This window comes from Phaethon aethereus, assembly GCF_964289735.1.
Source record: "Phaethon aethereus genome assembly, chromosome: 34".
NCBI lineage: Eukaryota > Metazoa > Chordata > Aves > Phaethontiformes > Phaethontidae > Phaethon > Phaethon aethereus.
Window position 1 is genome coordinate 538,878 of NC_138610.1, and position 27,158 is coordinate 566,035.

The 27,158-nt window shown below is 48.4% G+C and overlaps 1 protein-coding gene across 1 annotated transcript; it reads right to left on the bottom strand.

Moving 5' to 3' along the window:
• Window positions 1-6,324: 6,324 nt before the first annotated feature.
• LOC309414921 (E3 ubiquitin-protein ligase RBBP6-like) lies at window positions 6,325-26,731 on the bottom strand (the record flags this gene model as incomplete). Its single annotated transcript, XM_082012300.1, is given in 22 exon segments — window positions 6,325-6,396; window positions 6,458-6,718; window positions 6,803-6,807; window positions 6,896-7,501; window positions 10,121-10,277; window positions 10,281-11,427; window positions 12,730-12,828; window positions 13,197-13,478; window positions 14,664-14,721; window positions 14,815-14,893; window positions 14,974-15,070; window positions 16,183-16,526; window positions 16,974-17,077; window positions 17,828-18,003; window positions 18,921-19,060; window positions 19,886-19,982; window positions 20,108-20,196; window positions 21,440-21,484; window positions 22,773-22,809; window positions 23,165-23,203; window positions 23,969-24,068; window positions 26,051-26,731. Coding segments are annotated over 22 exon segments (4,200 nt in total). The 5' UTR covers window positions 26,217-26,731.
• Between the last annotated feature and the right edge of the window lie 427 nt (window positions 26,732-27,158).

Consider the following 27,158-nt stretch of genomic DNA (forward strand, 5'->3'; position numbering starts at 1 on the left):
CAATTTAGAGTGGCCCAGGTACAAGGCAAAGGGCTGGGATGTGCACCAGCACACGGGCTCAGCTTTGCTCCGGATGTCTTTTCCGCAGGTCCTGCCAGGATCCTGCTGCAGCGCGGGTGTCCCACGGGGTTACGGCCTCCTTCGGGCATCCCCCTGCCCCGGCGGGGGGTCCTCCCCGGGTTGCAGGTGGAGATCTGCTCCAGCGTGGAGCTGCATGGCTGCAGGGGCACAGCCTGCCTCACCATGGTCTTCAGCAGGGGCTGCAGGGGAACCTCTGCTGCGGCGCCTGGAGCACCTCCTGCCCCTCCTTCCGCACAGACCTTGGTGTCTGCAGGGCTGTTCTCACATGTTCTCCTCTCTCCAGCTGCAAATGCCACGTGCCGGTTTTGTCCCCTTCTGAAATATGTTATCCCAGAGGTGCTGCCCCCGTTGCTGCCTGGCTTGGCCCCGCCGGGCACGGGCTCTATGGGACACAGGGGAAGCTTCTAGCAGCTTCTCACAGAAGCCACCCCTGCAGCCCTGCTGCCACAACCTTGCCACGCAAACCCCATGCAGAGGACGAGGTTGCTGTGCATAAACTCGCAAACCAACCCAGAACGGCTGCCATTGTGATGTAACAGGAACGGTGTCACAGAGGGCGAGAAGGCAGGCAGAAGTGTCCCGAGCAATCTCCATAGCAGGCTCACTCCAGGAAGACCCTCGTGGTGTGGGCATTCCCGTCCAAGAGCCTGCAGATGTGATGGGGATGTCCTTTATCCTCCTGGATGCCTAGAGTCTGCAAAATAGTGACCTATCGTTGCAAAAATGAGAGAGCAAGTCTGTGCTGCAGTTCGCGTTTTCTTTTCTTTGGCTTTTTCTGTATTGTATTTGCCGGACAGACCCTGGCTGGCCACACATGTAGCAAGTAAGTGGAGGTTTTTACTACTAGTTGGCTTCTGTATCGATGTGTTCTTTGGCTGTTCCTTAATAACGGAGTTGATTTTTAAACAAAAATGCCAGTAAGATACCATGACTTTGGTAAAGCTTCTGTCAACAGCTTCAGCTAATAAGGGGGTGTCTCTATCCCACCGGGTGTGGACAGCTTTTGGACAGATTTACCTGCAGTGGTTCAGTTCCCCACGCCTGGTAGTGTGTGGCAGTGGGGTCTGCAATTTCCTCAGTTTGCTGGTTCAACCAGTGCAACTGCTAAAATGCGGACTGGGAGAGCTTCTCGGAAGTCCTAGAAACTGTGAGGTTAATCTCCAGAATTTACTGACATTTCTCTTCTTTTGAGGGAAAGCATCTTTTTTTTTTAACCTGCATAATGAAGACATATGACTGTCTAAGTTGACACTTAATGTGTGCTAAAAAAGCAATTAGTTTTGTGGTGAAATGCAAAATTCAAAACATTTTTTGCACGCTCCTGAACTCAGGAGCTGTGACTGTGGTTTGTCAGAATAGAACTGCCACAGCTAAGGTGGATTTTCAGCAAGCTTTAATGGGGGAACAGAAGCATTGACAGTTAAAGACCAATTGGCACTTTCCTGACCAAGTTTCCAATTCTTTTAGTTACTGGCAAAACAGGGCAAAAAATAGACACAAGAAACTGTAGAAAAAAGAGTAACCTAATCTATTGTCCTGTTACCCTCCTCTCTATGTAAAATAGCTGTTTCTACTGGAGGGATGTTGTGAAAGAACCATGCTGTCTCTCTGGATTTCCTTGTTCTGTGGGTTTCCCCACAACAGGCAGTTTTATAACAGCATCTGGTTAATTTTCCTTTGCACATTGCTGGTAAAGTCGCCCATGGATACGTAGAAGTCCATCCTTCGGTGAGTGTGAAAGTAACCTTTACCTTTCCTAGCATTTAAGAATGGTGGAGCAAGCTGTGAGATTTGCCTTTTGTGACAGAGTGCCAGCCTTGCAGGCTGAAGGAAAGTCAACCGTAGCGTCTTTGCAGCAGCAGCAAAGGGATCACGGGCTGTTTTCTAACTTTCTGTTTAAAAACATCAAAACAGATGAAAGTCTGTTCTTGCAGGCAGAAGCTTGCCTTAAGATTACTGCTTAATGGGAGTCTGGCCTGAAATAAGATGACATTGTCCATGTTCTAGCTGCACACTTTAGCGCTGTCAGACCAAGCGTGGAGCCCAGTGGGAAACATAGTTCTAGGCATTTAACATGACAGGAGGGCGATTATTCCCTGCTTTATTTTTCCCTTAATCACCTTCTATCCCCAGGTAAGCAAAGTGCTAGCGATGCATGGAAAGCCATGCACTGATCTAACGCATGGCAAAGGAACATTCCCCTTCCCATTAGGGCACCCCTGGCTTGAGAGAGTTGGCCCTTAATCCGACGTTCAGGATGTCTGACGTCTCGCTCCCTCCTTTGGCCAGTTCAGTACCTGTTGCACTGTTTCTCTTTACGCGTTGGGCAACGGCGCTGAGTCTCTCAGAAAATACAGGACGCTGTCTGTGTGCGTGTGTCTCTCTGTGACAGTGTGTCCAAGTACAGGTGACTTAAGGCACATAAATTTGTGAGAAGGTGATAGAACCCGCTGCGTCTGCGTCGCAGCTGGGACTGGTGGGGGGTTCAGCTCACCGCACTTCAAGGATCTGCACTGTAGGCTTCAGTTTACACGTAGCCAACGGATCAGCCAGACTTCCCTTGCCTGCCCCACATCTGGAGTCTGCCGGACGGTTGCCAACACCCCGGCGGTGGCTTTTATTCTCCGCTGCCTGTAACGGGAGCCCGGGTGAGCAGTCGGGATGCCTGCCTGGCAGCCCCGGGCAGGTCGGCAGGACGCGCCTTGCTGCCGAGAGGGCTGCATTCCCTCTGGGCTCCTGCTGCGGTGAGACACAGGCAAACAGGAGAAAGATCGCTGTGTGAACTTAGGAGCAGGTGAAGAGGAGGTTGGTGCTGAAAAAGGAGCTTTTAGACAGGGAAGTTGAGCACCGTGGAAACAGGCAATATGATTAGCCCATGGCTAAAACAGTAGAGAAACAAATAGCCATCTCTCCAAAGGCAAATTCCCAACAAGACTACGCAGCGGGCTTTGCCCTTTGATGTGCGTTAATTAACGTAGCCAGTAGGCACCTGTTAGCTTAATTAACTGTTATCATGTCTGTAGATACAATGCCAAAGCAATGAACCAGCAACTAGATGTGACTTCTAGCGATATATCCAGGCATGACATTTTGTAAAATTGGACTTTGACTAAGCACGGGCATGGATAAGTTGTTTTCAGCAAGAATGAAAAACGCCAAGACAACTTAACAAAACAGCAGGGTCATTTGTAACCTTTAAATTGTGCTGTGCCACGTGTAACTTAGCACCGGGGCCTGTAGGACTACAGGCATGTCCAGATTGGTTCCTGAAGATGTCAGAAGGAAAGCGGCGTTAGCTTTGACAGTCCCTGTAGTGGCCGATTTAAAGTGGCCTCTTCACATTCCTTTCCTTTTCCAAGGCAAGCGGTCTTGAACCTATACAAACCCTGCCTGAAAATGTGGCTAGAAACCCAGGAATGGGAGCGGAGGGGTGGTCTCTTTCGTGCCATGTTGAGAGCAGGACTAGACAGAGGCACTTTGTAACTGCCCTTAGGTAGAGGTCTATATGGGGTCTAAAAGCCCTAAGCTCTGCTTAGAGCCCAGGATGTATCCATAAAATGCCATACAATGGTTTAGTTTTTTCAAACCCACAAAGTAATTGCCAATCTAAACTGTGTTAGGGAATGTATGTTTTGAATTGCAAAATCAAAATTCAATAAGCTAGGAAGTGCTACGGTTGTATTTTTTTTTGTTTCTGTAACCTTAATGATCTTTTCAGTACGGCGTTTTATACGTAATGTACGTCTGTGTTTTCTCTCTGTTATGCAGTCAAGTCCAGAATAACAGCAGTTGCTGAAATAATGGTCACAAATCATATAATTACTAAAGCATTACCAGCTGTTTTTATGTGTTTTCACAGTAACAAAATCACTTCCTGCTTCCAAAACGTGCATGAACAAGACTACTCAAGTTAATGGTTTTCCCTGTTGTTTTGGGTGACCATAAAGCAAATTAATCTCCTACAAGAGCCCAAATTGGAACGAATTGTTACCGAAATCCTTGTCATGAGGGAAAACACAAACTCCAATATTGTGTAAAGAATTAAACCCAACTTGTGTAATGAATTAAGGAAGAAATGGGGTTCTGGGAGAGGGTGGGGGCTGGAATTAAGGAAGAGATGGGGTTCTGGGAGAGGGTGGGGGCTGGAGCAGGTGGGTGCAGGTCTCTGTCTCTGGTTCTTTTCTGCATGTGGGGGCTACGGGGAACCATGCTGGAGCGGTGGGTTAGGGGTAGCCGTACTCGTTGGCTGTCTCCATGTCAGCCTCCCTCTGCACAAAAAACTGCAGCTGGCCCAGTGGCATCTGCAGGGCCGCCCGCTCCCGCCCCTCCTGGGCCAGCCTGGTCATGCGCTCCCGCTCGGGCTGCTGCTCGTCTGTGATGGGCACCGAGTCCTCCTGCTCCTGCGGTGGGATGGGCGCAGTGGTGAGGCCCCGCCAGGGCCTGAGGGATAGCAGGGAGTCGGCGGGAGGCTGCGGCACGTGCGGCGGCATGTGCAGCTGCTCTGGCAGCCCCTGGCGTGGGGTTTGGCCCCCCGTGGGGGACAGGCGCAGCCAGCTGGGCTGCCTGGGTTTGGGACGTGCACCAGTGCGTGCCTTGCTGCTCAGTGCCACTGCCGGTGCCGACTCCTTCTTGCCATGAGTTGGGGTCTCGGGGCTGCTGGCAGGGGACCAGGGTCCCTGGGGTCACGCTGGGGCTGGCTTGGGGCTCTGGATTGGGCGGTTGGTGCACCGGCCCCACGACCTTCACTCCTCACCCCCGTGGAGGGATGTCTCGATGGCGTTGAGAAATGTGCCCTCTGGTCGGTGCGGGGCATCCTTGGCCCCGGGTTGAAGTGGCTCTTCCTGGGAACGCCGGTACCGCCTGGGGTGGGGATGCTGGTTGTAGGGCTGTCAGCAGCGGGACGGGGTAGACATGGCGGCTCCAGGGGTGTTGGTACCAGGCCGCGGTGGGGGGGCGGGTTCCGCGGCGGTGGTTCGTCGCAGGAACCGCCAGGTGGCGCCGCGGCTGCAGCCTCTGCCGGGCAGGGGGCGCGGCCTCCTCTGCGGGGGCGGGGCCGGTGGGGGCGTGGGGTGATGGCGGAAGCGGCGCTGGGCGGGCCCGGGGCCGGCGCCCTCATGGCGGGCAGAAGGGGCTCCCCCCATGCCAGAGCGGTGCGTGCGCCTGCCCCGCCTTACGCCTGCCCGCACCGCTCCGCGTCCTCGTCCCGTCCCGGGGCCTCCCAGGGCTGCCCCGGGGCACTGCAGGGGCGTGCGGCCTGGTGCTGCCGGCAGCCGCGGGGCGCGGCGAGTCCCTGACGCCGGCAGCCGGCAGCGCGGTGTCGCCTGTTCCGGTGAACGTAGCGCAGCCCCTGGCAGTGGGGAGCCGTAGCTTAGAGTGCGGGGGTCTGGGGGGACCGGGGTGGGCGAGGGTCCCTGGGCCGGGCGTGGGGCCGCAGCCCCGGGCCAGCCGTTTAAGGCCTCCGTGCGGCAGGGCTTCAGTGGGCCGGCTGCATTAAACCTGTCCCCTCCCGCTGCGCAAAGGCCCTTTGCCCGCTGGCCTCCTGCCGGGTCCTCGGGCGCTTGGCTGGCACGTTGCTGCCCGTGGAAGCTCTCTGCTCGCTGCTTCCTGCCCGCTGCCACCTGCTGCCACGCCGTCCCCGTCCCGCTTCCCCTCCAGAGGGTTTTCGAGTGTTAGGCCACCTGGTGCACCACCATCTTCTTTTTCGTTGGGGGCATGCTGTCCTGCGGGGAGGTCTCTGGCATCGTGGAGGCACTGGCTGGCGCGGGGCGCTTGGCCTTCTTGCTGCGCTCTTCTCCCCGTCTGGGCACCACCCGGCAGGAGATGGTGCCTGGGGGCAGCAGCAAGGAGCTTGAACACACCCGGGGCTGCATCTGCAATGCCCCCTCCGCCAGTTGGCCCGTCTGGGGCGCATGATGCTGGGGGGCAGCCGGGAACCCTGCCAGGGCTCTGGGCAGTGGGATCTGCAGGGGGCTCAGCAGGGGACTCTCCGGAGGACCCTTCAGGGGATCCTTGTTGGGACTCTCCCCAGGCCTGTTCTCTGAAGTCTCCTCTGCGGTCTCTGGAGGACTCTGCGCAGAACTGCCTGCAGAGCTCTCCTCGGAAGTCTCCACGGGTCTCACTGGCTGCCCGGTGGGGAGGTCTTCTGCCACCTCACACTGCTTCCCCTTGGGGTCCTGCAAAGGGTAGGCTGCGACCCCCCAGGAGGGATTGGTGTCCCCCAGCGTTGCCGCCACCAGGTGGTCCTCAAGGTAGTTGCCCGCTGCCCCGTCCTCCAAGAAGCTGGGAACTTGGTTGAAGGAGGCGGTGCTGCAAAGGCTGTTGGGGAAATCAAGGACATCAGGGACGGTGTCCTAGCTGTCCTCCCACTACCACTGACTCCTGGGGCAGCCCCCTCTGCCACGTACTCGAAGAGGTGGGGGAGCTCACTGAGGAGGTCAGTCAAGTCAGGGACATCCGGGAACACGTCGCTGTTTCCCAGCCCTGCCGCTGCTGCTTGCTCCTTGGGGCAGCCGCCCTCTGCCATGTACTCAGAGAGGTCAGGGAGCTCAGAGAGGAAGGCGGTAAAGCTGGGGCTGTCGAGGCTGTTGGGGACGGTGTCGAGCCAGGTGAGCATCTGCTTGATGCTGGCTTCCTCTGCCTGCTCAGGAAAGGCCTCAGGGAATACGGCTGCCCCCTGAGCAAGCCGATGCGCGGGCATCCCTGGGGCCGCTGGGGTGGTTACCACTGCTGAAAAAGCCAAGCCAAACCCGGGGTGGTGCAAGCTTTCCTCCGCTTGGCCACCCACCTGCAGGCTCTGCCAGTCCCCAAAACTCACCTTTTGGCTTTGTCGTGGTTCTGCTGGTCAGCAGAGCCAGGGTGGTCTGGTGGGGGCTGGCGGCAGGGTCACTGTCCTCAGTGGCCGCCCCGTCTTTGCTGGAGGCCTCCGACAGCTGCTGGGCACTGCCGGGCAGGGTGTGGGGCACAGGGGGGCCCTGCCCGCAGTGCTGAGCTGTGGGGTGGTGGGGGTCTGGACAGGCAGGGATGTGCTGCGGGCAGGAGCCTGTGGGGTACAGGAGCTGCCCCTGGAGCACGGTGCCAGGCCCCAGCCCCACGGGCTGGTGGGGCACCAGCGCTCCCGTCCCCAGCTGCCATCCCCAGCCGTAGGCAGGGAGACAGGCAGCAGGCATGGGGAGGAGCTGCACCCCGCAGGGAGGCTGCCCCATGGCGGGGAGCTGCCCCGGGACCCCCAGGGGCCCTGGCACCCCCTGCCAGACGCCGGCCTGCACCAGCTGGGAGGTGACGTGGTGGAGCTGGGCAGGCTCAGAGGACACCAGGACAGAGGGTGACACGCCGGCAGTGACCGGAGGCGGCATGGCTGGAACGGCGAAGCTCACGCCGGGCAGTTGCGATGCCATCAGCAGCCGCAGAGGGAAGCTCTCTGCTGGGGGAAGCAAAAAGGGGTGGTGGGGTGAGGTATCGGCGGGCAGAGCCAGCGGGGGGTTACCTGGGGGGCAGGAGCACCGCGAGGAGCGGGAGCCGCTGCTGTACCTGCCGTGGCGGTTGGTCAGTGTGGGGTTTGTTGGGGGCAAAGAGCCTCCGTCCCCATGGCGAACATTCCGCCAGCACCTGCTTCAGCCAGCCTGGCGAGGGTTTGGTTTTCATAGCACAACACCTTCCCCTCTCAGTTATTTCCCATCTGGCTGATGATTTCCTGTCCTTAATGATGGTTTCCCATCCCCACCACCGTTTCCCATCCCAGCGATGATTTCTCAGCCCTGTGTTGGTTTCCTATCCCAATGGTTTCCCACCCCCACAGTTTCCGAACCCAACCATGCCTTTTGGGGCAGGTGAATTTCCTGTGCAAGGGGAAGGAATGGGGCCAGGACCCTGTGGCCACGATGGAGAGCTTTCACAAAAATTTGGCAACTGGCCCCTGCCCACTGAGGAGAGAGCCTGGGACGCCCAGTCTAGCGTTACGGGAGGAATTGCTGCATTCGTGCACGCGAGCTGTCAGGTTCAGACTGGGGCACCCCGAATGCGGTGTCACGCACGGTTCTTACACCTTTCACGTGTTCAACTCCAAACTGATTTGACCAATTGCTACTTAACACACACACACGCACCCCCCCGCCCACGCGGGCGGCTGTTTTGCAAAGCCAGGCTAAATCTGTGGTGTTGTCAACCTTCTGCTTCTTTCTTGATCCCGGCGTCCCTGGAGTCGGTCTGGCTGCAGTTCCTTATCCCGGTGCCAGAGGAGGGGAGGGTTTCACAGAGGTGTTGGCGGGGCTGGGACACTGGTATGATCTGGCTAGTGCAGAGCTATCCTTACTTCTCCAGGGTGGGGACTGTCCTTCTCCTCTTTGCAATGAGCTGGGGTTCTTTAGGCATGCTGAGTGACCCATGGCTGTGCAGCCGACAGTGTAAGCTAGAGGTACCTCTGTCTGTCTGTCTGTCTGTCTATCTCAAGGCACTTGATCCAATTTAATCTCGTCAAGAGGAAGTTGTGATGGTGCATTGTTCTGTCCATCAAAACTTGGTGCATGGCCACACCAGGTTATGTTTGTGCCAAAACCTCCTCGCGTGTATAGTGTTCAATCTCATCTAATGAAATCTTCGCTGGCTACAAAGGTTCACCTTACATACATTTCCCCCTAAATTACAATTGCAATGTCATATATTACTCCATCTACAGGCACAGAGGCAAGAGGTGACCACAGCACCACTCTTTGGGAAAGAGATGGACTGACTTTAGTCACGGGGGGGATTGTGGTGGTGCATCCCCTCGCCCCCCCAGCCGCGCCTTGTACACGGGCTGTTCTAAGTTGCCTGACCAGCCTCGGCCTCTGAACAAAGGGTTTGGCAGAGAGAGGCCCTCAGCTGTACCAGGCGCTCTTGTGTAGACGAGGAGGAGAATGGCACTGAGGGTATCAGGGACGCAATCACCTGAACAAGGTACAGGACAGGAACAGAACTAATCAATTATCTCCAGACAATCCTGGCAGCGGTAACGTCAAAACCTTGAGAAATCACCTGCCTGCATTGTGGAAACTCACTGATGCCTAAAGTCAGTCATCTCCCAGTCCTATAAAGAGTGGTCCCAAGTGAGACCCTTTGAGCTCTCCTGGACCGCAGCGGGCTGCAACTAGCACCTCCCTCTGAGTGGGACGCCTCTCAGAGCCCGTGAACCCTCAAGTTCACGATCAGCTCAGAGGCTCGACTGTGCAGCCATTGAGCGACACAAAGCATTCGATGTATTTGACTGAATTCCAGGGGGATATTGAATAGGTACCTTGGTACATCTCTATCTCTTTTCTCTAGATCTCTTTATGGGTCTCTGTCTCTACACCTATAGGTGTGCGTGTGATTAAGGACTTCTAAGTTTCAGTGGATTATGCTGCTAAGTTTTATATGATTTGATACTGTGACTTATCTCGGCATTGTTAGTGAATGTGATTGCTGCTATTTTGTATTGGATAAATTGCCATCTTTAAGTTACAGGAAGTACAAAATCATAGTCTGTATCACTACACCAGAATCCCCGATACCCTGTCCCTTTAGTCATAAACTGTTGACCAAATCTGGGAATAGGAGTGGATTCAGTCGCACCTAGACTCCTCTCTGAAAAGGACTTTAGAAAGCATGGGGGTCCTCTCTGAACCTCGTGACTCAATGGAAGGGTCTCTCCTACTTTCCCTCCTCAAATATACACATTAACTCGATTTGATAGACGAGTAAATCATTCCAGTTTAATTGTTCTATCTGCACAGCTTTTCCACCTTGAATAAGCAATAGAGTGGACCTTGCCATCGCCTTCTGTTAAGTCATCCTTTTTACAAATCTAGATTAAAATCATGTGCTTTCTGGTATCTTTGGTGGTGATTCTTCAAGCAGCCTAAATTATCCATTCGTGACAGCCCAGGAAGCAGGGAGGGATGGGGGGGATATGTTTTAAGATTTCGTCTTATTTCTCATTATCCTACTCTGATTTTGGTTGGCAAGAATTTAAAATAATTTTCCCAAGTTGAGGCTGTTTAGCCTGTGATTGTAATTGCTGAATGACCTCTCCCTGTCCTCTGCTCTGAGTTGGTTTCTTTTGGATAGTCTTTCTTTGCCTTTTCCTCCACGACTGGTCTAGTTTCTGGGTGATCTTCTGTCACTTTTGGATGAATTTTCTGTGGGGTACCAAGAGTCTTCTCATCCTTTTGAGAGGAAGATGTTTAAACATTGTCTGTCTTTGGCATGTCCTCCTTCACTTGTTTCACAGGAGGTTCCATTTGAGGAGATTTTTCACGCTCGCTGTCCACCTTCACTTGGGAAGCTTTAGCTGGTTTTCTTCTCTTGTCTTTCTGAGGAGGAACAGCCACTTCTACTTCCCGCTTTGTCTTGCCAGGTTTTGCTTTTCGCTCATCCTTCTCTTTCTTCTTTTTAGACCCTGGCTTGAAAGCCATAGAATCTGCTCCCAAATGCTCATCCCTCATCTCAGGGGTGGCATCATCTCTGCTTGGGAGCATGAACAATGAGTCCCTTTGAACGACTTCTCCTGTAACTGGCTCTCTTGGTTTTCGCGCACCTTCTAGCAACTCAGCATTGAGAAAGCCTTCATTCGCATCCTCTTTCCTTCTCTCCTGGTGTTTTTTAGATTTATTTCCTTTGTCATCTCCACGTGGATATTGCATCTCCCTCTCTTTGTTGCCACGGCTCTCTCTTCCGGAAGGTTGTTCAGGGTAATTTCCAGCTCTATTACAGCTGCGCTGCCTCTGCCCCACAGGATAATCCTCCCTATGTCCCCAAGCATATGGCAAATACTCTCGTCTGGTCCCAGGTGGACCAAAGCAGTCTGGAGAAAAGTTCCCTCTCTTTACTGGAGGATGAAGTTGAGCACCAACACCATTGCCCTTGTAAAACTTTTCACACCACTCTCTGTAGTTCCTTTCCCATTCTCCGTATCCTTGCTCTCCAAATGGATCTCCAAAGTCAATAGATCTGCCATCGGAAGCTTTCATATCATACGGTGGAACTTGTCTGTACCGGTTAAAATACTCCCTTCCTCCTTCCCCTTGAGATATAGTCCATTTCCTGGGAGATTGGCCTCGGACTACTGGAGACCTTGACCGTGAATGGCGTCTTCTGTGTGGGGGTGACTTTGACCTCGACCGATGATAACCATGTGGCCTTGACCAGGAATGATAGTTCTTGTGACTCTTCCCTTTGCCTCTTCTTGGATATGGTGGTGATCGTGAGTAGGAGCGAGAATGGGAACGACTAAATGATCGAGAGAACGAGCAAGAGTAGGAAGAACCTGTTCTTGACTTGGAGTAGGTATGCGAACTTGTAGAGGAAGATGAAGTACTACAGGGAGAGTTGGACCTTAAAAAAAACACAACACAAAAAAATTGATCAAGTTAATCCAAAACAGTTACTCTCCTCAGCTTTTTGGAGAGTTGGACCTTAAAAAAAACAGAACACAAAAAAACAGATGAATTTAATTCAAAACAGTTACTCTCCCCAGCTTTTTTCCTCCCAGATTTCCTTTGGCTATTGATTGATTTAAGGTGCTGTATACTGGCCTCTACTGGGACATGAACGTGCACATTTTTCACTCCTCAACCACTACACGCAGTGCAAATCCCTTTTGTTGCAGTCAGATGCAAAAAGAGCAAGTCTTCATGGCTACCGTGCAGTATCAAACATCGAGAGAGTACGATGTAGCATTAATACAGTAAAGATCAATGTTAAAATGCTGCTTGGACTACTTAACTTCACTACTTCTTTGCAATTTGTATGGGATGCAAAATTCTTACGTCCAGTTGTCTTTAATCAACACTTCTGGCCAGATGTGCTAGCAAAATCTTACACATACCTCTAGCTCTAACCAGGGATAGTGACTGCATTTCAAGAGAAATCATCTCGAAAAGCTTCTGAACTCAGCCTCGACTAGGATGACTCATTGCCATTACTCTAGGACAGATACTGGCAGCATGAGCAAGAGAGAGCTTTTCAGCACTCCTGCCCAAGTGACTTTTGGGGATAGAAAACATCAGCTACCCTGAGGTTTTTCTTCACAAGGAGTTCTTTTATTATTTTTTAAAGAACATTTTCACAACATTTCACAGACGTTCATGAGCATTTTCCCTCCTCCAAAAGTCCTTCACCAATTCAAGATTTCCTTTCAAACAAGTCTGATTCATGAGACAAATTTTACAAGCTCAAAACCATACTAGCATAAGCCACCAGTTTGCAGTCCAGCTTGAAATCTCTCTGTGTATCCACATGTGGTAAACAGAAGAGGAGATGAAGACAATGTCTCTCACAGATCTCCTCCAAAGTGCTTTGAGGAAATGGTTACAAGCAGAATAGGGAGATGCAGAAAATCCAGCAACTCCACCTCTTCAATTTCTGGCCTCCTCAAGGCTGTCAGGCGGTGAAGGATGCCATTACAGAGAAGCTTTACTAAAAGAGAAACCTGTTCCTTAACAACTGCTGCCAAATTATAACTGCCAGTCAACTGTAATCTCTGCCCTATTTAAGCTAGGAATGCACACATGAAACTCCTGTTGCTGCTAATCCCTGGGATCATCCCATCCGTCTAGCAACAGAGCGGTGGAGTGGAATGCCTCCTGATTCTTCCAGACAATCTGCTTCTCCATAATGGACATGTAAAGCACGTACCTGGAAATCGAACGCTCCTTTCGAACCTTGTTATATTCCATCACTTCCTTAGCAAACTCATCCTTTGTAAACTCATCAGGTTTGGACTTTTTCTTTTCCCTGTGAAAACAAGTTTGACCTTTACTACCATTGTAGTTTGAACTTCGTTACCAAAAGACATCAAGAAACACAACATGGCCACTAGGAGAAAATGCCTTCTGCATGCAAATGCAAAAGGTGAACAGCTAACATCGAAGGAAGACCAGTTTAGAATACCTACAGCTTTTAGCCAATATTTTAGAACTACATTTGTCTTGTCTCAGTTTTGCATGTTTACCCTTTGCAAAGAAAAAGGACATGACATTATGAGACCGTGACGATTCTTGCATTTTGTTGATGTCAGGTGCACTGTGGTGTAACTGCAGTCTGATATGCTATTGAAATACAACAATGAAAACCAAGGCAACTTCATTGAGCCAAATACTTACTCCTCTTGCAGTCTCTGCTGTTCTCGGTAAAACTCCTCCCTTGATAAAGGAGGTGCTTGTGTCATGAGGATGGTATTTGCATGAGCCCTTGGCACTGCTGTTGCTACCCAAGCTGATGACATGTTGGCAGGAGCTGGAGGATATCCTGAAGGAAGTGCATGGGGTGGTGGAGGGTATGAGGGAGCTGGAGGCACAGGCATGACAACGGATGTTGATGCTGCTTCTGTTGGGGCATGAGTCCTTTGGGAACGTCCACTGCGCAGGCGTCCTCGATTTGAACTTCTGAAGAAACCCAAAAACATGTGTCACTCTTTGTCACACTCTGCCCTGATTGTAAAGAGGAAAGCCAATGAAGCGGCAGCCTGGTGGCGAGCACTTCCTACCCTCAACTTCAGCATTTTTCTCCCTGCTTTCCCTTCACTTGAGACTACGCTCCCTTCTTGATCCTCATGCTTGCCTTCCAGACCCTCGCCCACAACAGCTCCCGCAGTCTTCTCCCCTTATACTCCGCTTTGTGACCGTGGATGGAGGCTGCCTGTGCTTAAAAGACGCTCCCATCTCCCATGTGCCAAGCGCCCACCGCTCCTCTGCCACTCCTTGATGTACTTACTGCTTATACTTACTACTGAAGATCACACTTCTGATCCTCAAAGTACTGCACAAATATTAACTAATCTTCTCTCAAACTTCTTTTAGCTTCTTCCACAGGCATCTCCTGTGGTCTTGCCTCATGATGATGTCTTTGGCCTGTTCTTGTCCCTGAATTGTTATTTTCTTGCTTACTGAATTTGAGAGTTTTAGGAAATCTGTGGAATCGTCCTGGCTTTTGTTGTGCTTTATCTTTAAGACATCATACACACAATGCACGCTTACAACCGATCTCTAACAAAGGCGTACCAAAAGGAAGGACTAACTTGACACGGCAATAATAGATCAAACAAACGCCTCTCTCTCCCACTGAGAGAAAGCACCTTGGCTCGTTGAGATGAGAACATTGAAGAAATTCAAAATTGTCATCAAATAACAGCCTTGACTTTTCGAAGAATTTGCTCCACCAGTATCCGCTAAGTTGTGAAATAAAGAATGTTGGAGGCTGATTTGTATTGGGGAATCAATGTCTTCAGGTCTGTTCAGCCAGTAATCAAAAGGGTGGCTTTCCACCCAATCCTTTAGTTATATTTCATTTTTAGATGTACTGCTGGTTCCCTCAAAAACTGCTCCTTTTTCAGAGTCCTCTTTTCAATCACGTACTGGAGTTTTACTTTAAATACTCTACTGCAAGCACAGATCCCCTTTGTCAAAGCCAAATCAAATTAAGCCCTTTAAAAATTAATCACCGCTTCTATTCTCCACAACTATCTGGGCATACTTACTCCATTATAAATCAGCTGTTGTCTAAGTTAAGTGTTACGGCCTCGTTGAACAGGTTACGGGTCATAATATACCGGATTTCTGTAGAATACTTACCGTTGCCAGCCTGGTCTGCCACCAGCTGAGCCAACTGTGCTGCCTGTGATTGCATGAGCTTTTGGCGTAGGGAGAGGAAAAAGAAAAAAATCCCATTTAGTTTATCTCAGGACAGCTTTTTAAAAGAAATTCTAAAGTTATAGTGACTTACCGGTTGAGGGTACTGATTGTCCTTGGGGGCCCAGAAGCCTTGGGATCGCTGGTTGCCTTAGTGCAGGAACATGATCGCCCTTGTCAATACATGCAAACAGTTAGAAATTAAGCTCCACTAAAAGGCAACAGTCACTGCATCATTTGAAAGAAAACTGACCTCCTCTTCCAACAAGCTGCTGGTTGACAGAGAGGGAAATTTCAGAAGTTCAGTAGCAGTCACCAGAGCAGCAGGAGGTAACACAGTATCAGCATCACTACAAAAAAAAAAAAAAAAGTTATTATTCAAACAGCGTTTTCAAGTGCTACTGGAAATAGCAAGTCCAAGGTGAGAAAAGGCTGACTACTGCAAACAGGAAAAAAAAATTTAAAAAATCTTCATCAGATTTACAGATGTGAAGTTGGCCCATTCTTACTGAAGACTGGAAAGAAGTCGATTTGGACTACTGGCATGCCAAGAGAAAGCTCACTGGAAAAATATCTTCTTAAGCTAGCTGCACGTGAAAGGGTTAGAGCACATACAAGTCACACACTGAATCTCCGTTTTGGAAGACGCGAGAACTGAAATTCTATGAGGAAATGTTTATGTGCGAGTGCAGAGGCTGCCTTAGAGGTTCTTCTGAATTGCGGTTCTTTGCATTCAACGCTACAGCTGAGCCTGACAGTCTTCTGGACAGAGAGGCTATTTGCAGCCCAGGCATAAAGCTGAAAGGCCACAAGCCCTAAACAATCGTACAGATCTTTCACGTCTTTTCATGTGACTTCACCGGGCTGCAAACTCAGACTTTCATGTTTGTAAATACTTCAAAGTTACGGCGTTTCAGTGTTTATTAGCCAGGTCAGCACGCGTCACCGACTGCCCTTTGTGTTACTGAGGATGACTCTGACTTATCGTAAGATTGATGGTAGAAATACCGTAGAAAAAAGTAATAGGAAAACACCTGCTCAGTTTTAGCTCTAATTGTGATTTTACAGGTTTCATGAAACTGTTGCTTCCTCCGTACTAGAGAGAAATTAATGCACTCAAGAAGCTTTGACATAACTAGAGGGCTCCTTTAGGAGTTGCTAGCCACATAAAACCAAAGGGCCCCTGGGCAAAATGTGCCTCTTTCAGGGTAAAACTCATAGACAATGACTGATAAGGGAACTGAGCAAGAAATACTTCTGAGACAATCCTTGCATGAGACACACTTCCGAGTTATCAAAGTGTCCTCATTCAAAGTAAATACAAAAACCAGAACTTCCACTAGTATCGGGAACTGTCACTACCGATAGATAAATAGCTAGTGGAGAAGCTCAACAAGAAGAAGAATCTAACTTGAGCATTTTAGTGTCCTTTATATCCCTGTTGATCTACAGATTTACTTACCAAAGAGGTTCGTCCGGCTGTTCAGCACAGAGAGACAGGGACACTGCTGGAGGGAGACCAGAGGTGACGACAGAAGACGGATTTACTGGCAGCCCAACGGCCACAGAGGACTGACCAGAGGCCAACGATGACAAAGCAGCAGCAGAATGAGGAGCCAGGGATGCTAATGGAGTCATTAGTGGGTCCTGCTGTCTGGAAACTGCTGGCCGGAGCTGAGGCTGCATGTTGTGCGCTCTTGTTTGTCTCGTTAGTGGTGGTGGAGGTGGTGGAGGTGGCGGCTGCTGCTGACGTTGCTGCTGAATCTGCTCTCTGTAGCCAGTTCCATTATTGAAGTTGTTCACAGCCTAGAGGCAGAAAAACACGTACAGAAAGGCACTATGAAACTTCAGTAGATGTACGAACAAAAGCCTCCCCAGAGCAAAATTGCTTGTGTGTTCCTGTAAACATTATCAATCCTAAAATCAATCAACATACAGGTATAGGAAGACATCAGGTGAAACACTGACCCTAACGATGGGTAACGCAGAGTATCTCTATTTACAGTACCTCAGTGTTAACACCAAATTTGAAAGTGAGGCAATCACGTTAAGCAAAAGTGTGACCTGAATTTGCCAGATTCTCTCTAAAGAGTTGTAAGCTTCTCTAACACCAGATAACGTCTCTGAAAAGTAAATTTAGCCTTATTCCATTTAGCCTTGCTTAAGGAGATGTAAACGAGTATTTTCTTCCCTTTCAGCTTTTCGCAAATAGACCTGTCTAACAAACAGTTTACATAAATGTCAGCATGTCACCTGGCGTAACAACTTGTTGGCAGTCAAAGCATCGGGAGAAACGTCTGTTTGATGACACGTTGGGCATGTATGTTCCTCAGATTCCAGTAACGCTGTTCTAATACCTGTGAATAATGAGAACCGTCAGAAGAGTTTTCAGCAAAACTAAGGAAAATGTTGGGGTTCTAATCAATTATAAAAACACGTATATGATTAATGGGTGAATACAGTCTTGAACTGAGAGCCTGAAGCGGTAAATGTCCAATAGTGTAAAAAATGTCCAGCATGCAGCAAATAACTAAGCAGTGTTGATATTTCACTGTTGTTACTTGGAAGCTGTAGAGTAGGCTGTGTCTTGATGTTTGGACTGGTCTTTCCACTGTGCAGGACAGTGAGAAGTCACCAACCTCAAGGTTGATGAATAAAACACATCTCAAAAAACCGTTCATAGATTCAAGTTCTGAAGGATTTCACCAACTCTCCTGTGGAGAAGAATGTGGATTAAACGCCCAACTCTCCGTTTGTTGCAGACCACAATAAGTCACCAGAGCAGGCTATAGAATTTTGCATGAGAGAAAGGGCTGGGGACAAACTAAATGCATTCAGTATCTCATACTGTAATCACCTGCACGGTTACACATTCTTCTCAGAGTCATCCTTCCACATGTACAGAGGGTTTAACTAGACACGTAACCAGGGAAAAAAGCTTTCTGCCTTTTTTTTCTGCCCTTTGCATAAGAAGGGTCCTCTCCCATTCTGGGTATACTCAGGTATCAAACAGAACGGGTAACCAAGTAATTTCGTTCTCTCCCAGTTCTGCCTTCGGAAGGTCAGATGCCATGTTTTGAGTTAACAACCGTGGGAGTAAGACTTACATTCGTCACAGTAACTGTTTCCACAGCAGGGAGTAACAGCTGCGTCACTCATGACCTCTTTGCAAATGAGACATAACAACTCCTCCGGAATAGGAGCATCTGAGGAGGAGGAGGAGGAGGACGGCTCCTCTGGTGAAAAGGGAGGCTTTTCCTTCTTTCCTCTAGCATACGCTTCCCTGGAGGCGGGGCGGGGAAGGAAAAACAACAAGTGAAAGATGGGCAAAGGAGAACTTTTCCAAGCTTTGGATTTCCTGCAAGGAAGGTAAAATAGATGGCATTCTTCTCAGTCCACATTAGCCTTCTAAAGCGTAGGCATTTAGTTTCAACTACTTCTCTTTGGCCACCACACCAGAAGAGGGAGGGGGAACAATTTTCCTTCTGCAGAACTCTCCCATTCATGGGATCAACTACGAGATTGGCTCAGACTAGAAAAATAATTTTTCAACATCCAGAAATCAGCTGAAATGAATCCCACCTCTCCTCTGCCAGAGGGTCAATGTAAATTGCAGGCTCAGGATCAAGTGAGTCTCCGATTAAATACACTTTATGAATAAAAGAAAACTATGTCTCAGCTTCTACACAAGGAGATCCATGACGGCCACAAACAGAAGTGCTACCAAGTGCATTTCTTCTCAGCCACTCTTGTCACCACACAGTAGGATTTTCTTAGGGTAAAGCAAAACAGGAAAACATCCGTCTGGTTCACACATGAGATTTGATCAAAGCCAGAGGGGGAGGAAATCTCACTCAGACAGCTATTTGCTAAATTGGGCAAGAAGCCTTTGAAACGTCAAAGAGAAGCAAAACGAGCTTTCGAGGAGAATGACTCCAACGGTAAGCACTAGTGAAATCTTCTGCAGACCTACAGATTCTAGGTGTACCACAAGTTGAACCAACTTCCAGGGGTGTGAACAGCAGGACCAGTCTATTTCCATATTAGAAAGTATCACAGATTTTAAGGCGACGATACAATGACGGTGCTTCCTCCTTCGTAATTACAGACGCTGGCCAACTTGCTTGCATTGCCACTCAGACACACACGCATGGTTTCTCTCGTTCCCTTTCTGCTCAGTCCCATTAATCCCATACTTACGCACTAATAATTGGTATGGCGTATTTCCCAGTGCTTGTCAGCATAGCGCCCTTTATACTGGGATCTTTCACCTCCATCAGGAAACTCCTCGGAATTCCTGTGCTCCTTTTAATTCTGGGAACAGACTCAAAAATTCTGTCCTGTTAAGAAAAGAAGTGCAGATATCTCTCATCTTAAGACCCACCCTTAAAAGGACATTTCAATGTTGATTTTCAGCAGCAAAAGCCTTTAATCCTCTGCTTTTACCCAGTGTAAGGCTTGCTCGACTAAAATACCTTTCTTCCTAAAGGAATATAGCCAGGGTGTCCCAAAGGCTTGAGCAGTGTTTTGAACTCGGTCAACATCCTTTGGCTTAACGTCAGGTTCCTTAAGGGTGAAATATCCCTTGGCTCACCATCCACTCGGAGAAGAGACACAACCCCGCTCCTCCTTCAAAGCGCAGTTCAGAGTGAGAGCTTAACTTGGTGCTCTGAATCCGACACTGAGAAACTGAGATTCACCTTCTCTAGTGAAGGTTGAATTCATATCTCACGCATATACATTCAGCAACTGATGTCAAATGGCATGGCTACTCAGCCAGGTGCTTGTGTAACTAGAACATGCAAACATTGAACGGATGTCGATAGAAACATCTTGGGTTTTTACAAACTATTGAAAACTGTGAACTGTCATTAAAAAGCATTGAAACCAGAAAAATTTCCAATAAAATTGAAATGTATAAAATATGCCTGACAGTGTGTGGAGAAAGATCTATGGACATATGTAATGTCCATGGCCTAGAAGGAAGAAAATGTTACATTTATAACTCCAGGTTTCCCGTGAATTGTAAAGGGCTTTGCAACATTGCCACATGACCTCTGAATTTCACCCCAAAAGAAACAATGAGTATTCATGTATTTGTTACGGAACTGCCAAGGGAAAACAATTTAAAAGTAAGTCACACCAGAAGTCCCCCGCAATCTTACCCCCTTTGTTGGGCAGTTCTTTACACAGTGGCCAGGTTTTCCACAACCAAAGCAAGTATATGATGTCAGAGGTGGACCCAAGGCTTTCTTCGTGTAACTAAAGGTGTTTTGGGGAAAAAAAAGAAAAAGGATGCATGTGTTAAATCCATGTTTGTTAAAACCAACAAGTTTACAGGTTTTCCATCATCGCCAAAGATCGGATTTGACATTATCCACACTTACTTGGCTGGATCATATTCACGGCAAGACTGGATCATCATGGCTTTTATTTTATCTTCTTCGGCAGCATTGGCTTCAGCCAGATTGGCAGTCTGTTGTTTAACAAGTAATCGTTTGAGAGGCACATTAGAAACACATTGAAGCGCACACAGCCAAAGACAACACCACTCACCCAAGCCTGTACAGAGCAGCACAACACTAGCTGAGGTTGCCTGAAAACAGCTGCTTATATAAAAAATAGTTGTGCTGAAAGTGTTCTGGGGAGTCCTTACACCATGAAATGATGCTTATGTGCCTGTTAACCTACTTGAAAAGAGCATTCTTGGGCACTCAAAACCTTAGGCTCAGGTTGGACCTTATAAAGACTTGTGCACCTACTCCAGTTTTCTTCCAAGTGGACTGAAGCTATGCACAGAAAAAGTTAGACCTGCCGCTATTATTAAAGGGATCTTTAAGCTCCAGTCTATTTGAAGGAGAAGACAGCCACTGTACATTGAATTGAGAAAGATGAAGGCAAGTACCATTGTTTACATTTGCAGCATCAGAAGGATACACAACTTAAAGGTCAGGGAAGTTGGTTTTGCTTGCTGAAATTCAGCTTCAGACACAGAAGCATTACAGAGATTCAAGCTTTTTAGAGCCCCTCAGCAAGACAAAAGACTCTTTTCAGTAGAAATTGGACCACTCGTGCTGTAGGCAGTCCAAACTGCACGTTCCCCCCTGCTAAATTCTTCATATTAACTGATGTAACTAGGAACATTTGCACAATCTACACTGTCTGTGCCCCAACAAATTAGACCGTGTTGTCCACTCTAGATATACTGCAATTTATGAAATTGTGCAGCATTCCAAGAACGGATCTATAACTATAATGACTAGAAATTCAAAAATAGCCATGCCATTGCCCATGCGACAGAAACGCTTCTACTTTGGCTGTTGCAACCCCCCCCAAGATGTCCATAACCAACAGCCAATTCAATTCTTCTGTGAACATTGTGTTCGTTTCCAGTGTAAACCTAACGAAATGTGTGAACAAGTCAACAGCTTCTGCAGGGCTGCTGCTTTGTGTCTTGAAGCTGAGTCATACTGCAACACTATGTGCAGGCTGATAAGGTGCTCCCCTTCGATCTTCCCAAAGTGGGAACTGCTCTTCACAGGATACTATCAACAGCTACACAGGCTTCAAAGTTAAAATAAATAAATTATTAAAAACTACATTAAAGTTTTCTTCCCATTACAACAGTCATCCTGCTATAGATCACAGTGTACAATTTAAAAATTTGAAGCAAACACTTTTTTTTTAATGTATTTGACAGGAAAAAAAAATATATATACCTTAATCAGCTGGGCCAGAGAAAGAGGTGCAGAAGAGTCATCACTCTGTTCACAAAAAATTAAAAACATCTTTAAGTTTTACAATCAAAACCTAGCAATAGTTAACCTCGACGGTAGTCGGAAATTCTGCACTATATCCTCTGAGCATCACTGAAAGAGGCATTTCCAACCTAGTGTCATTTGCCTGTGTTCAAAACAAAGTCCAAACCCACGACAGCTTAGGAGTGCCTATGTGGTTAAGGAGAAGAAACTAAAACAACCAAAGCCGCTTGAGATTACGTATTGCTCCAGAATGTCTCAGCCTTGTCAAATGCTCACAACTGCTTAAAAGTCCAAGGGGTAAGGAAGCTGTCAACTGTCCGCTAAAAGGGATTCTAAAACAATATTTATGTTTCTTGGAGAAGGAAGCATCACTACAGGAAACTTATTTTCAGTGCAGTTTGTAAATCAATCAGCGTCTCATCATTTATAAATGCACACGGCTATGCCTTTATGAACACAGCCTAGTTGCCTGTCAAAATCAAGCATGGGCACATCAGCCCTGAAACAGGAACTCTGCCTCTCCTCTCCATAAGTTTAAAAATGCCAGGCTCACCACACCCCACAAAACCCAAATGCAAACACCACTCCAAAGCATCCGCCATAAAAGAAACCCACCACTTTATCAAGAAAAAAAATAAGCTGCTCAAATTATTGAAATTAAGGTGTCTGCCATGACAGAGTAGCCTATAAAAACTGAGAAAATGGATTTCTTGTCGTGTATTAGACCGCAGGCCACACTACGCAAATTAGATTGGGAAGTGTGAGAATTTAATATTCTTCTCCTTGCCAGCAGACCAAAACCAAGTCTTAATGATGATGAAAACATGGATTCAGAGCACAATCCTGGGATTCTTTTTTTTCTCCTTTGCAACCACACTCCTCCCTCCCAGCTACCTCCTGCAACAGCTTGCAGGAATGAAGTCCTCAGGCCACCAGTCAGCAACGCACTGCGGCATTTACTGGGAACTAAGATGACATGCGGTTTTTCCACAAGTCAAAAGGGTAGCTCTCATCTGGTTCCTTTTCCAGGATATTGAATTCTATGATGCCACAAGCAGCAGTTAAGCTGACACTAGTAAAACATCATCAGAAAGACATCCGAATCACTGCTTAGTTTTTTAGAAACGTAGAATAAAATTTCTATGATGCTGAATCAAATACATTGTACATACAGCATCTATGTTTTAGTGGAAAATATATTAGGTTAATGTTGGGGAAATTAACACAAGGCTACATTGATTGGAATTAAGTGCAGTGTGTAGAAAAAAGTGTGAGATGGTGTTTTACATACGCCTCTTGATATTCCACTCACTGGCTCAGTTTGACATCTGGAAGAAGAAATAAAAGTGATCAGAACTTAAAAGAAAGCCCTTGTGCCCAACATACAGCAGTGACGACAGATTACAGAACTTGAACATCAAAACGTGATGTGCTGATAGTCTAGTGCATGTGGAAATGTATTCATATACATAAACGGCTCTCTCTTGGTACCTTCAGTGCAACTAAAAAAACCCCAGAAGCCCATTTCTACTTTGTCAGAAAATTACTCTAAGACTTACAGAAATAGAACACCAAAGTGCCTCAGATATTTTGTCTCTGCTACGTAAGTATCAAAAATATGAAGTCTGTACTACAGTTTTGTGTCTTAAACATGGTGACTAAAAATAGTAGTAGAAATGTCACCTGAAGGCAGTGCCTAGGATTTTCTGCGATTTAGGAGTCCTGTAGGGAAATAAAAAAAAAAAAAAAGGACTTAATTGCCAGAATTTGCTTTAAGATAACCTTGAAAATGCTACAGTATTTGGGGAAATATTTATTACATCTGGGAACTCGCTGAGATTCCACATACTCATTGATCTGTATCTGCATGTAGATCATCATGAATGAGACATGCAGCCATCGATGTAGTTAAATTATTCCAGCATCATCCCAAGTGTCCCATCAGCAGAGCTGGCAAGCCTTGGTCTTTCCCCTCTAGCTAGTATGCAAAAACACCAGATTTGGGGCATAAGGATACCTGCCATATGCCACCCCCCCTGCCCCAAATGCAAAGAATAGACGGATTCGCAGAAACACTGAGAATCAGACTCTTCTGAGATGGGAACAAATTCTAAGTTTACACTCCAGTGCGTACCTGTCTTCACTCTAAAAGCAAGACAAGCAAACACGTGTAACAAGGAATCTCTCCACGTAGAGGGAAACAGCATCGAAAACTTGGCGCTCAGAAAAAACAACCCCAAGATCAAACCAAATAGAATCATTCTTAACAGTTACCGTTGTTGGAGTTTGAACCCCATGTCCCAGCAGGCCAAAAAGCATAAGTTTACTTTGGGACAGGAACAATAAAATCTACCCCATTACAACAAAAAGTAACAGCAGCTTTAACCAGAAAGATACAATCTGAGTGCCTCTGGAAATGAACATCAATTAGAAAAGGTAACACACCCAAACCACTAACACAGAACACAGTGCTTTATGGATACCTACAGAACGTATGTTTTGCTGGTAGCTTTAACTCCTCCGACAGGGATTCTTCTCACAATTACTGATGAGTTCTTAGGAATCAGGGCATTAGCCTCTGTGTATTCTGAAAACAACATAAATGCAGAAAAAAACATTAGTCAATTCATAAGAATGTATATGAATATGTAATTACACAGCGCGGCAGAGAGGGAAGCCCTTTGCAGATAGAAAAGCCAGATTTCAGATGTAACGGTGCATTTTTATCGTCTCAGCACACTAGCAGTACATTCCAAGAAATCTTCAGGTTTGAGAACCAAACGCAAGCAGCACAATCTTTTCCAGTTTTTTTTGAGAGAGCGTGAATGCCAACAGCAAAATGCTCCCAAAGGTCACTAAAGGAGAGTCTGCTAGCGCATGAGGTTCTGTCCTGATCTAGCTTAAGTGGCTTTTGCTTCTGTTAGGCTACAAAACCAAGAGATCCTTGGAGAAAAACAAAGCACAGCCAAGTCTCACCTGTGTAAAGCAGATCTGAAGTCAGACAAGCTTGCCCTGCAACAAAACAGGCCCTTAGCTAAAGCATGAAATCTCTGCGCCGTTGCTTTCATAGCTGTTCACTAAAAGCGATTCGGCCACGCTGCTGGTGCTCAAGGCCGACAGAACACAGAAGACAGCCGGCCACCTCTGCGTATGGCTTGCAGCTTAAGACTGCAGACTTAAGACTTAAGGGATGTGGTACCAGTTGGCTTTAATACATTTCTATTTCCTTCGCCTCGATTAATTGAATTAATTTTGGTTGATGGCACCTTAATAAAGGTGAAGTCAAACAACGCAGACTAAAAAGTTAACTTTCTTTTTCTTCTTTTAATAGGAAAGGATTAAAGCTGGAGCACTATTCCTGAAGTGCCTGGAAATTTTTGTTTGCTTGATTTGAATTTAACAGATGCCAGCTTAGTCTAGCAGCTCTCGGACGAAACTGGCATCTCCCAGCAGGAACCTTTTCCTCCTGGGCAGCAATATCCCCGAGCAGAGACTTGGCAACAAATCTTTCTATTTCTGAAAAGTCACACCCCAAGGCCTGTAATCACATTCAAACTTGTCAAGACAGCAGCTTACCAAACTGAAATATCATACTAAGTACCACGAAACCATTATCATCTCTGAGAATCAAGCACCACTTTTTAGGTTTAAAAGAATTTATGACTTCTCTAAGAACGTTTCTTACGTATAGTCACCATAAATGTTCTGCCGGAAAACTTCAGTACTGCCCTGATATGGTTCACACGTAGTACCAGGGAAAAAAAAGGCTTAGAGACATATGGTGAAATGATGCTCGATAGCACCTGAACGACAATGTCTTTGGTGTAGAAAAGAAGCGATATTAACAAGAAATTCCAAGGTGTCATTTAGATACGGAGAACATCCATGGCAGAGGGGCCATTAGAGGGTCTGCACAGATGGTAACTCACAGCTACACTCTTGATCCAAAGTGTTGCTAGCGAGCAGTTGCTGCAACAGCCACCAAGCCAGTTTTCCAGTGCAGTGGAGTAAAGCAAGGTGATCACAAAACGAAGTCACCAAAGACAATTTATTTCTTCAAAGTAGCCACCTGTTCTCTTCCCATCCCTTTCAGCTTTCTCCACCTGATTTCCAAGACATCTGGAGAGGTTATTAATATAAGATATCCTCCCATATTTCCTTATCATTTTACCTAGCAGAATTCCAGGAAAGCAAAAATTTCTAAGCCCTGTACATCACACATCAACCACACATTCTTCTATGCCTGCTCCGCGCCCAAAGCACAGATCTGAAGGTAGTTGTCAGAACAGCAACCACAAAAGAACAGCCCTGAGGCCCCCAACACAAGCCACAGCTACCGAGCGTGGCCGAATCACATTATCGCTTCCCAGCCCGTGTAAGCCCCTGCGCCGCTTGCCCTCCCAGTCCCCCCGCAGGCCGGCAAGATGGGCCTCAGGCTGACTCAGGCTACGTGGGGACGAGCCACAAAGAGCAGAGCGTGGCTCCCACAGGCCATGGCCATCACAGGGTGGTCTGTGACACTGCCAGCCGGGCAGTCCCCGAGCCCCCACGCCCGCCGCCCCCACGCACCTTCTTTGGTCTGGGCGTTGGTGATCTGCAGGTCACAGGTGGCCGCCTTCAGCTTCTCCCGGCCCATGATCTGGCGCTTGAGGTCGCACAGGGAGATGTGGAGGCCGGTGAAGGTGACCGTGTCATAGCTCAGCTTGGAGGAGAACTTGTAGTGGACGCACGACATGGTCGGGGCCTGCTCCCCGACGGCGTCTACTACAGCGGACCGAGGGGGCTGAGCTCACCCCCGCAACAAGTCCGGCCTGCGGCCCTCAGCGACGGGCGGGCGGGCGGATGACGGGGAGAGGCCCCCGCGGCCCCGGCTCGGCCTCTGCTCCCTCTCTCACGCAGCGCTCCCAGGCCCAACCACTCGCTGTGGGCACTCGGGCACCTCTGCCTCAGCGTTCCGTTGGCGGTTTAACGGACGCCAGCCGCAGGGGCTGCCCTGATCGCATCACTGCGCGTGCCCAACGGAACACTGCACCCCCCCGCGCCTCACCTGGCCTGTGGTGTCCCTCCTGTCACCCCCCTGGGCCTGCCACTGCCTGGTGTCCTGTCACACCCCAGGCCTGTGGTGTCCCTCCTGCCACCCCCCTGGGCAGTCACTGCCCGGTGTCCTTTCACACCCCAGGCCTGTGGGGACCCTCCTGTCACCCCGAAGGCCTGTCACCGCCTGCTGTCCCTCCTGTCACCCCCAGGCTGTCACTACCCGCTGTCCCCTCCTGGCAGCAGCCGGCCAGGACAAGACAGCCTGGGGAAGATGCAGTGGGCTTTGCCGTGCGGCACTTGGCTGCCCGTGCCCAGGCCCAGCGAAGGGAGGGGACATCTCAGGGTGTCCGAGTGTCTCTTCTTGCATTTACGGGAAGTTCGGTCAAAGAGCCAATGGCCATTGATGGTTATTGCCATAAACCCATCTGCTTGTACTGGTACCGCTTCCACAAAAAGAAGACGACAGGTCATTGTCAGAGGAGACTCCCTTCTGAAGGGCACAGAAGGCCCCATATGCAGACCGGACCCACTTCTTAGGGAAGTCTGCTGCCTCCCTGGGGCCCCAGTTAAAGCTGTGAAGAATAAGCTTCCTACCCTGGTACGGCCTCAGATTATTCTCCATTATTGATTTTTCATGTAG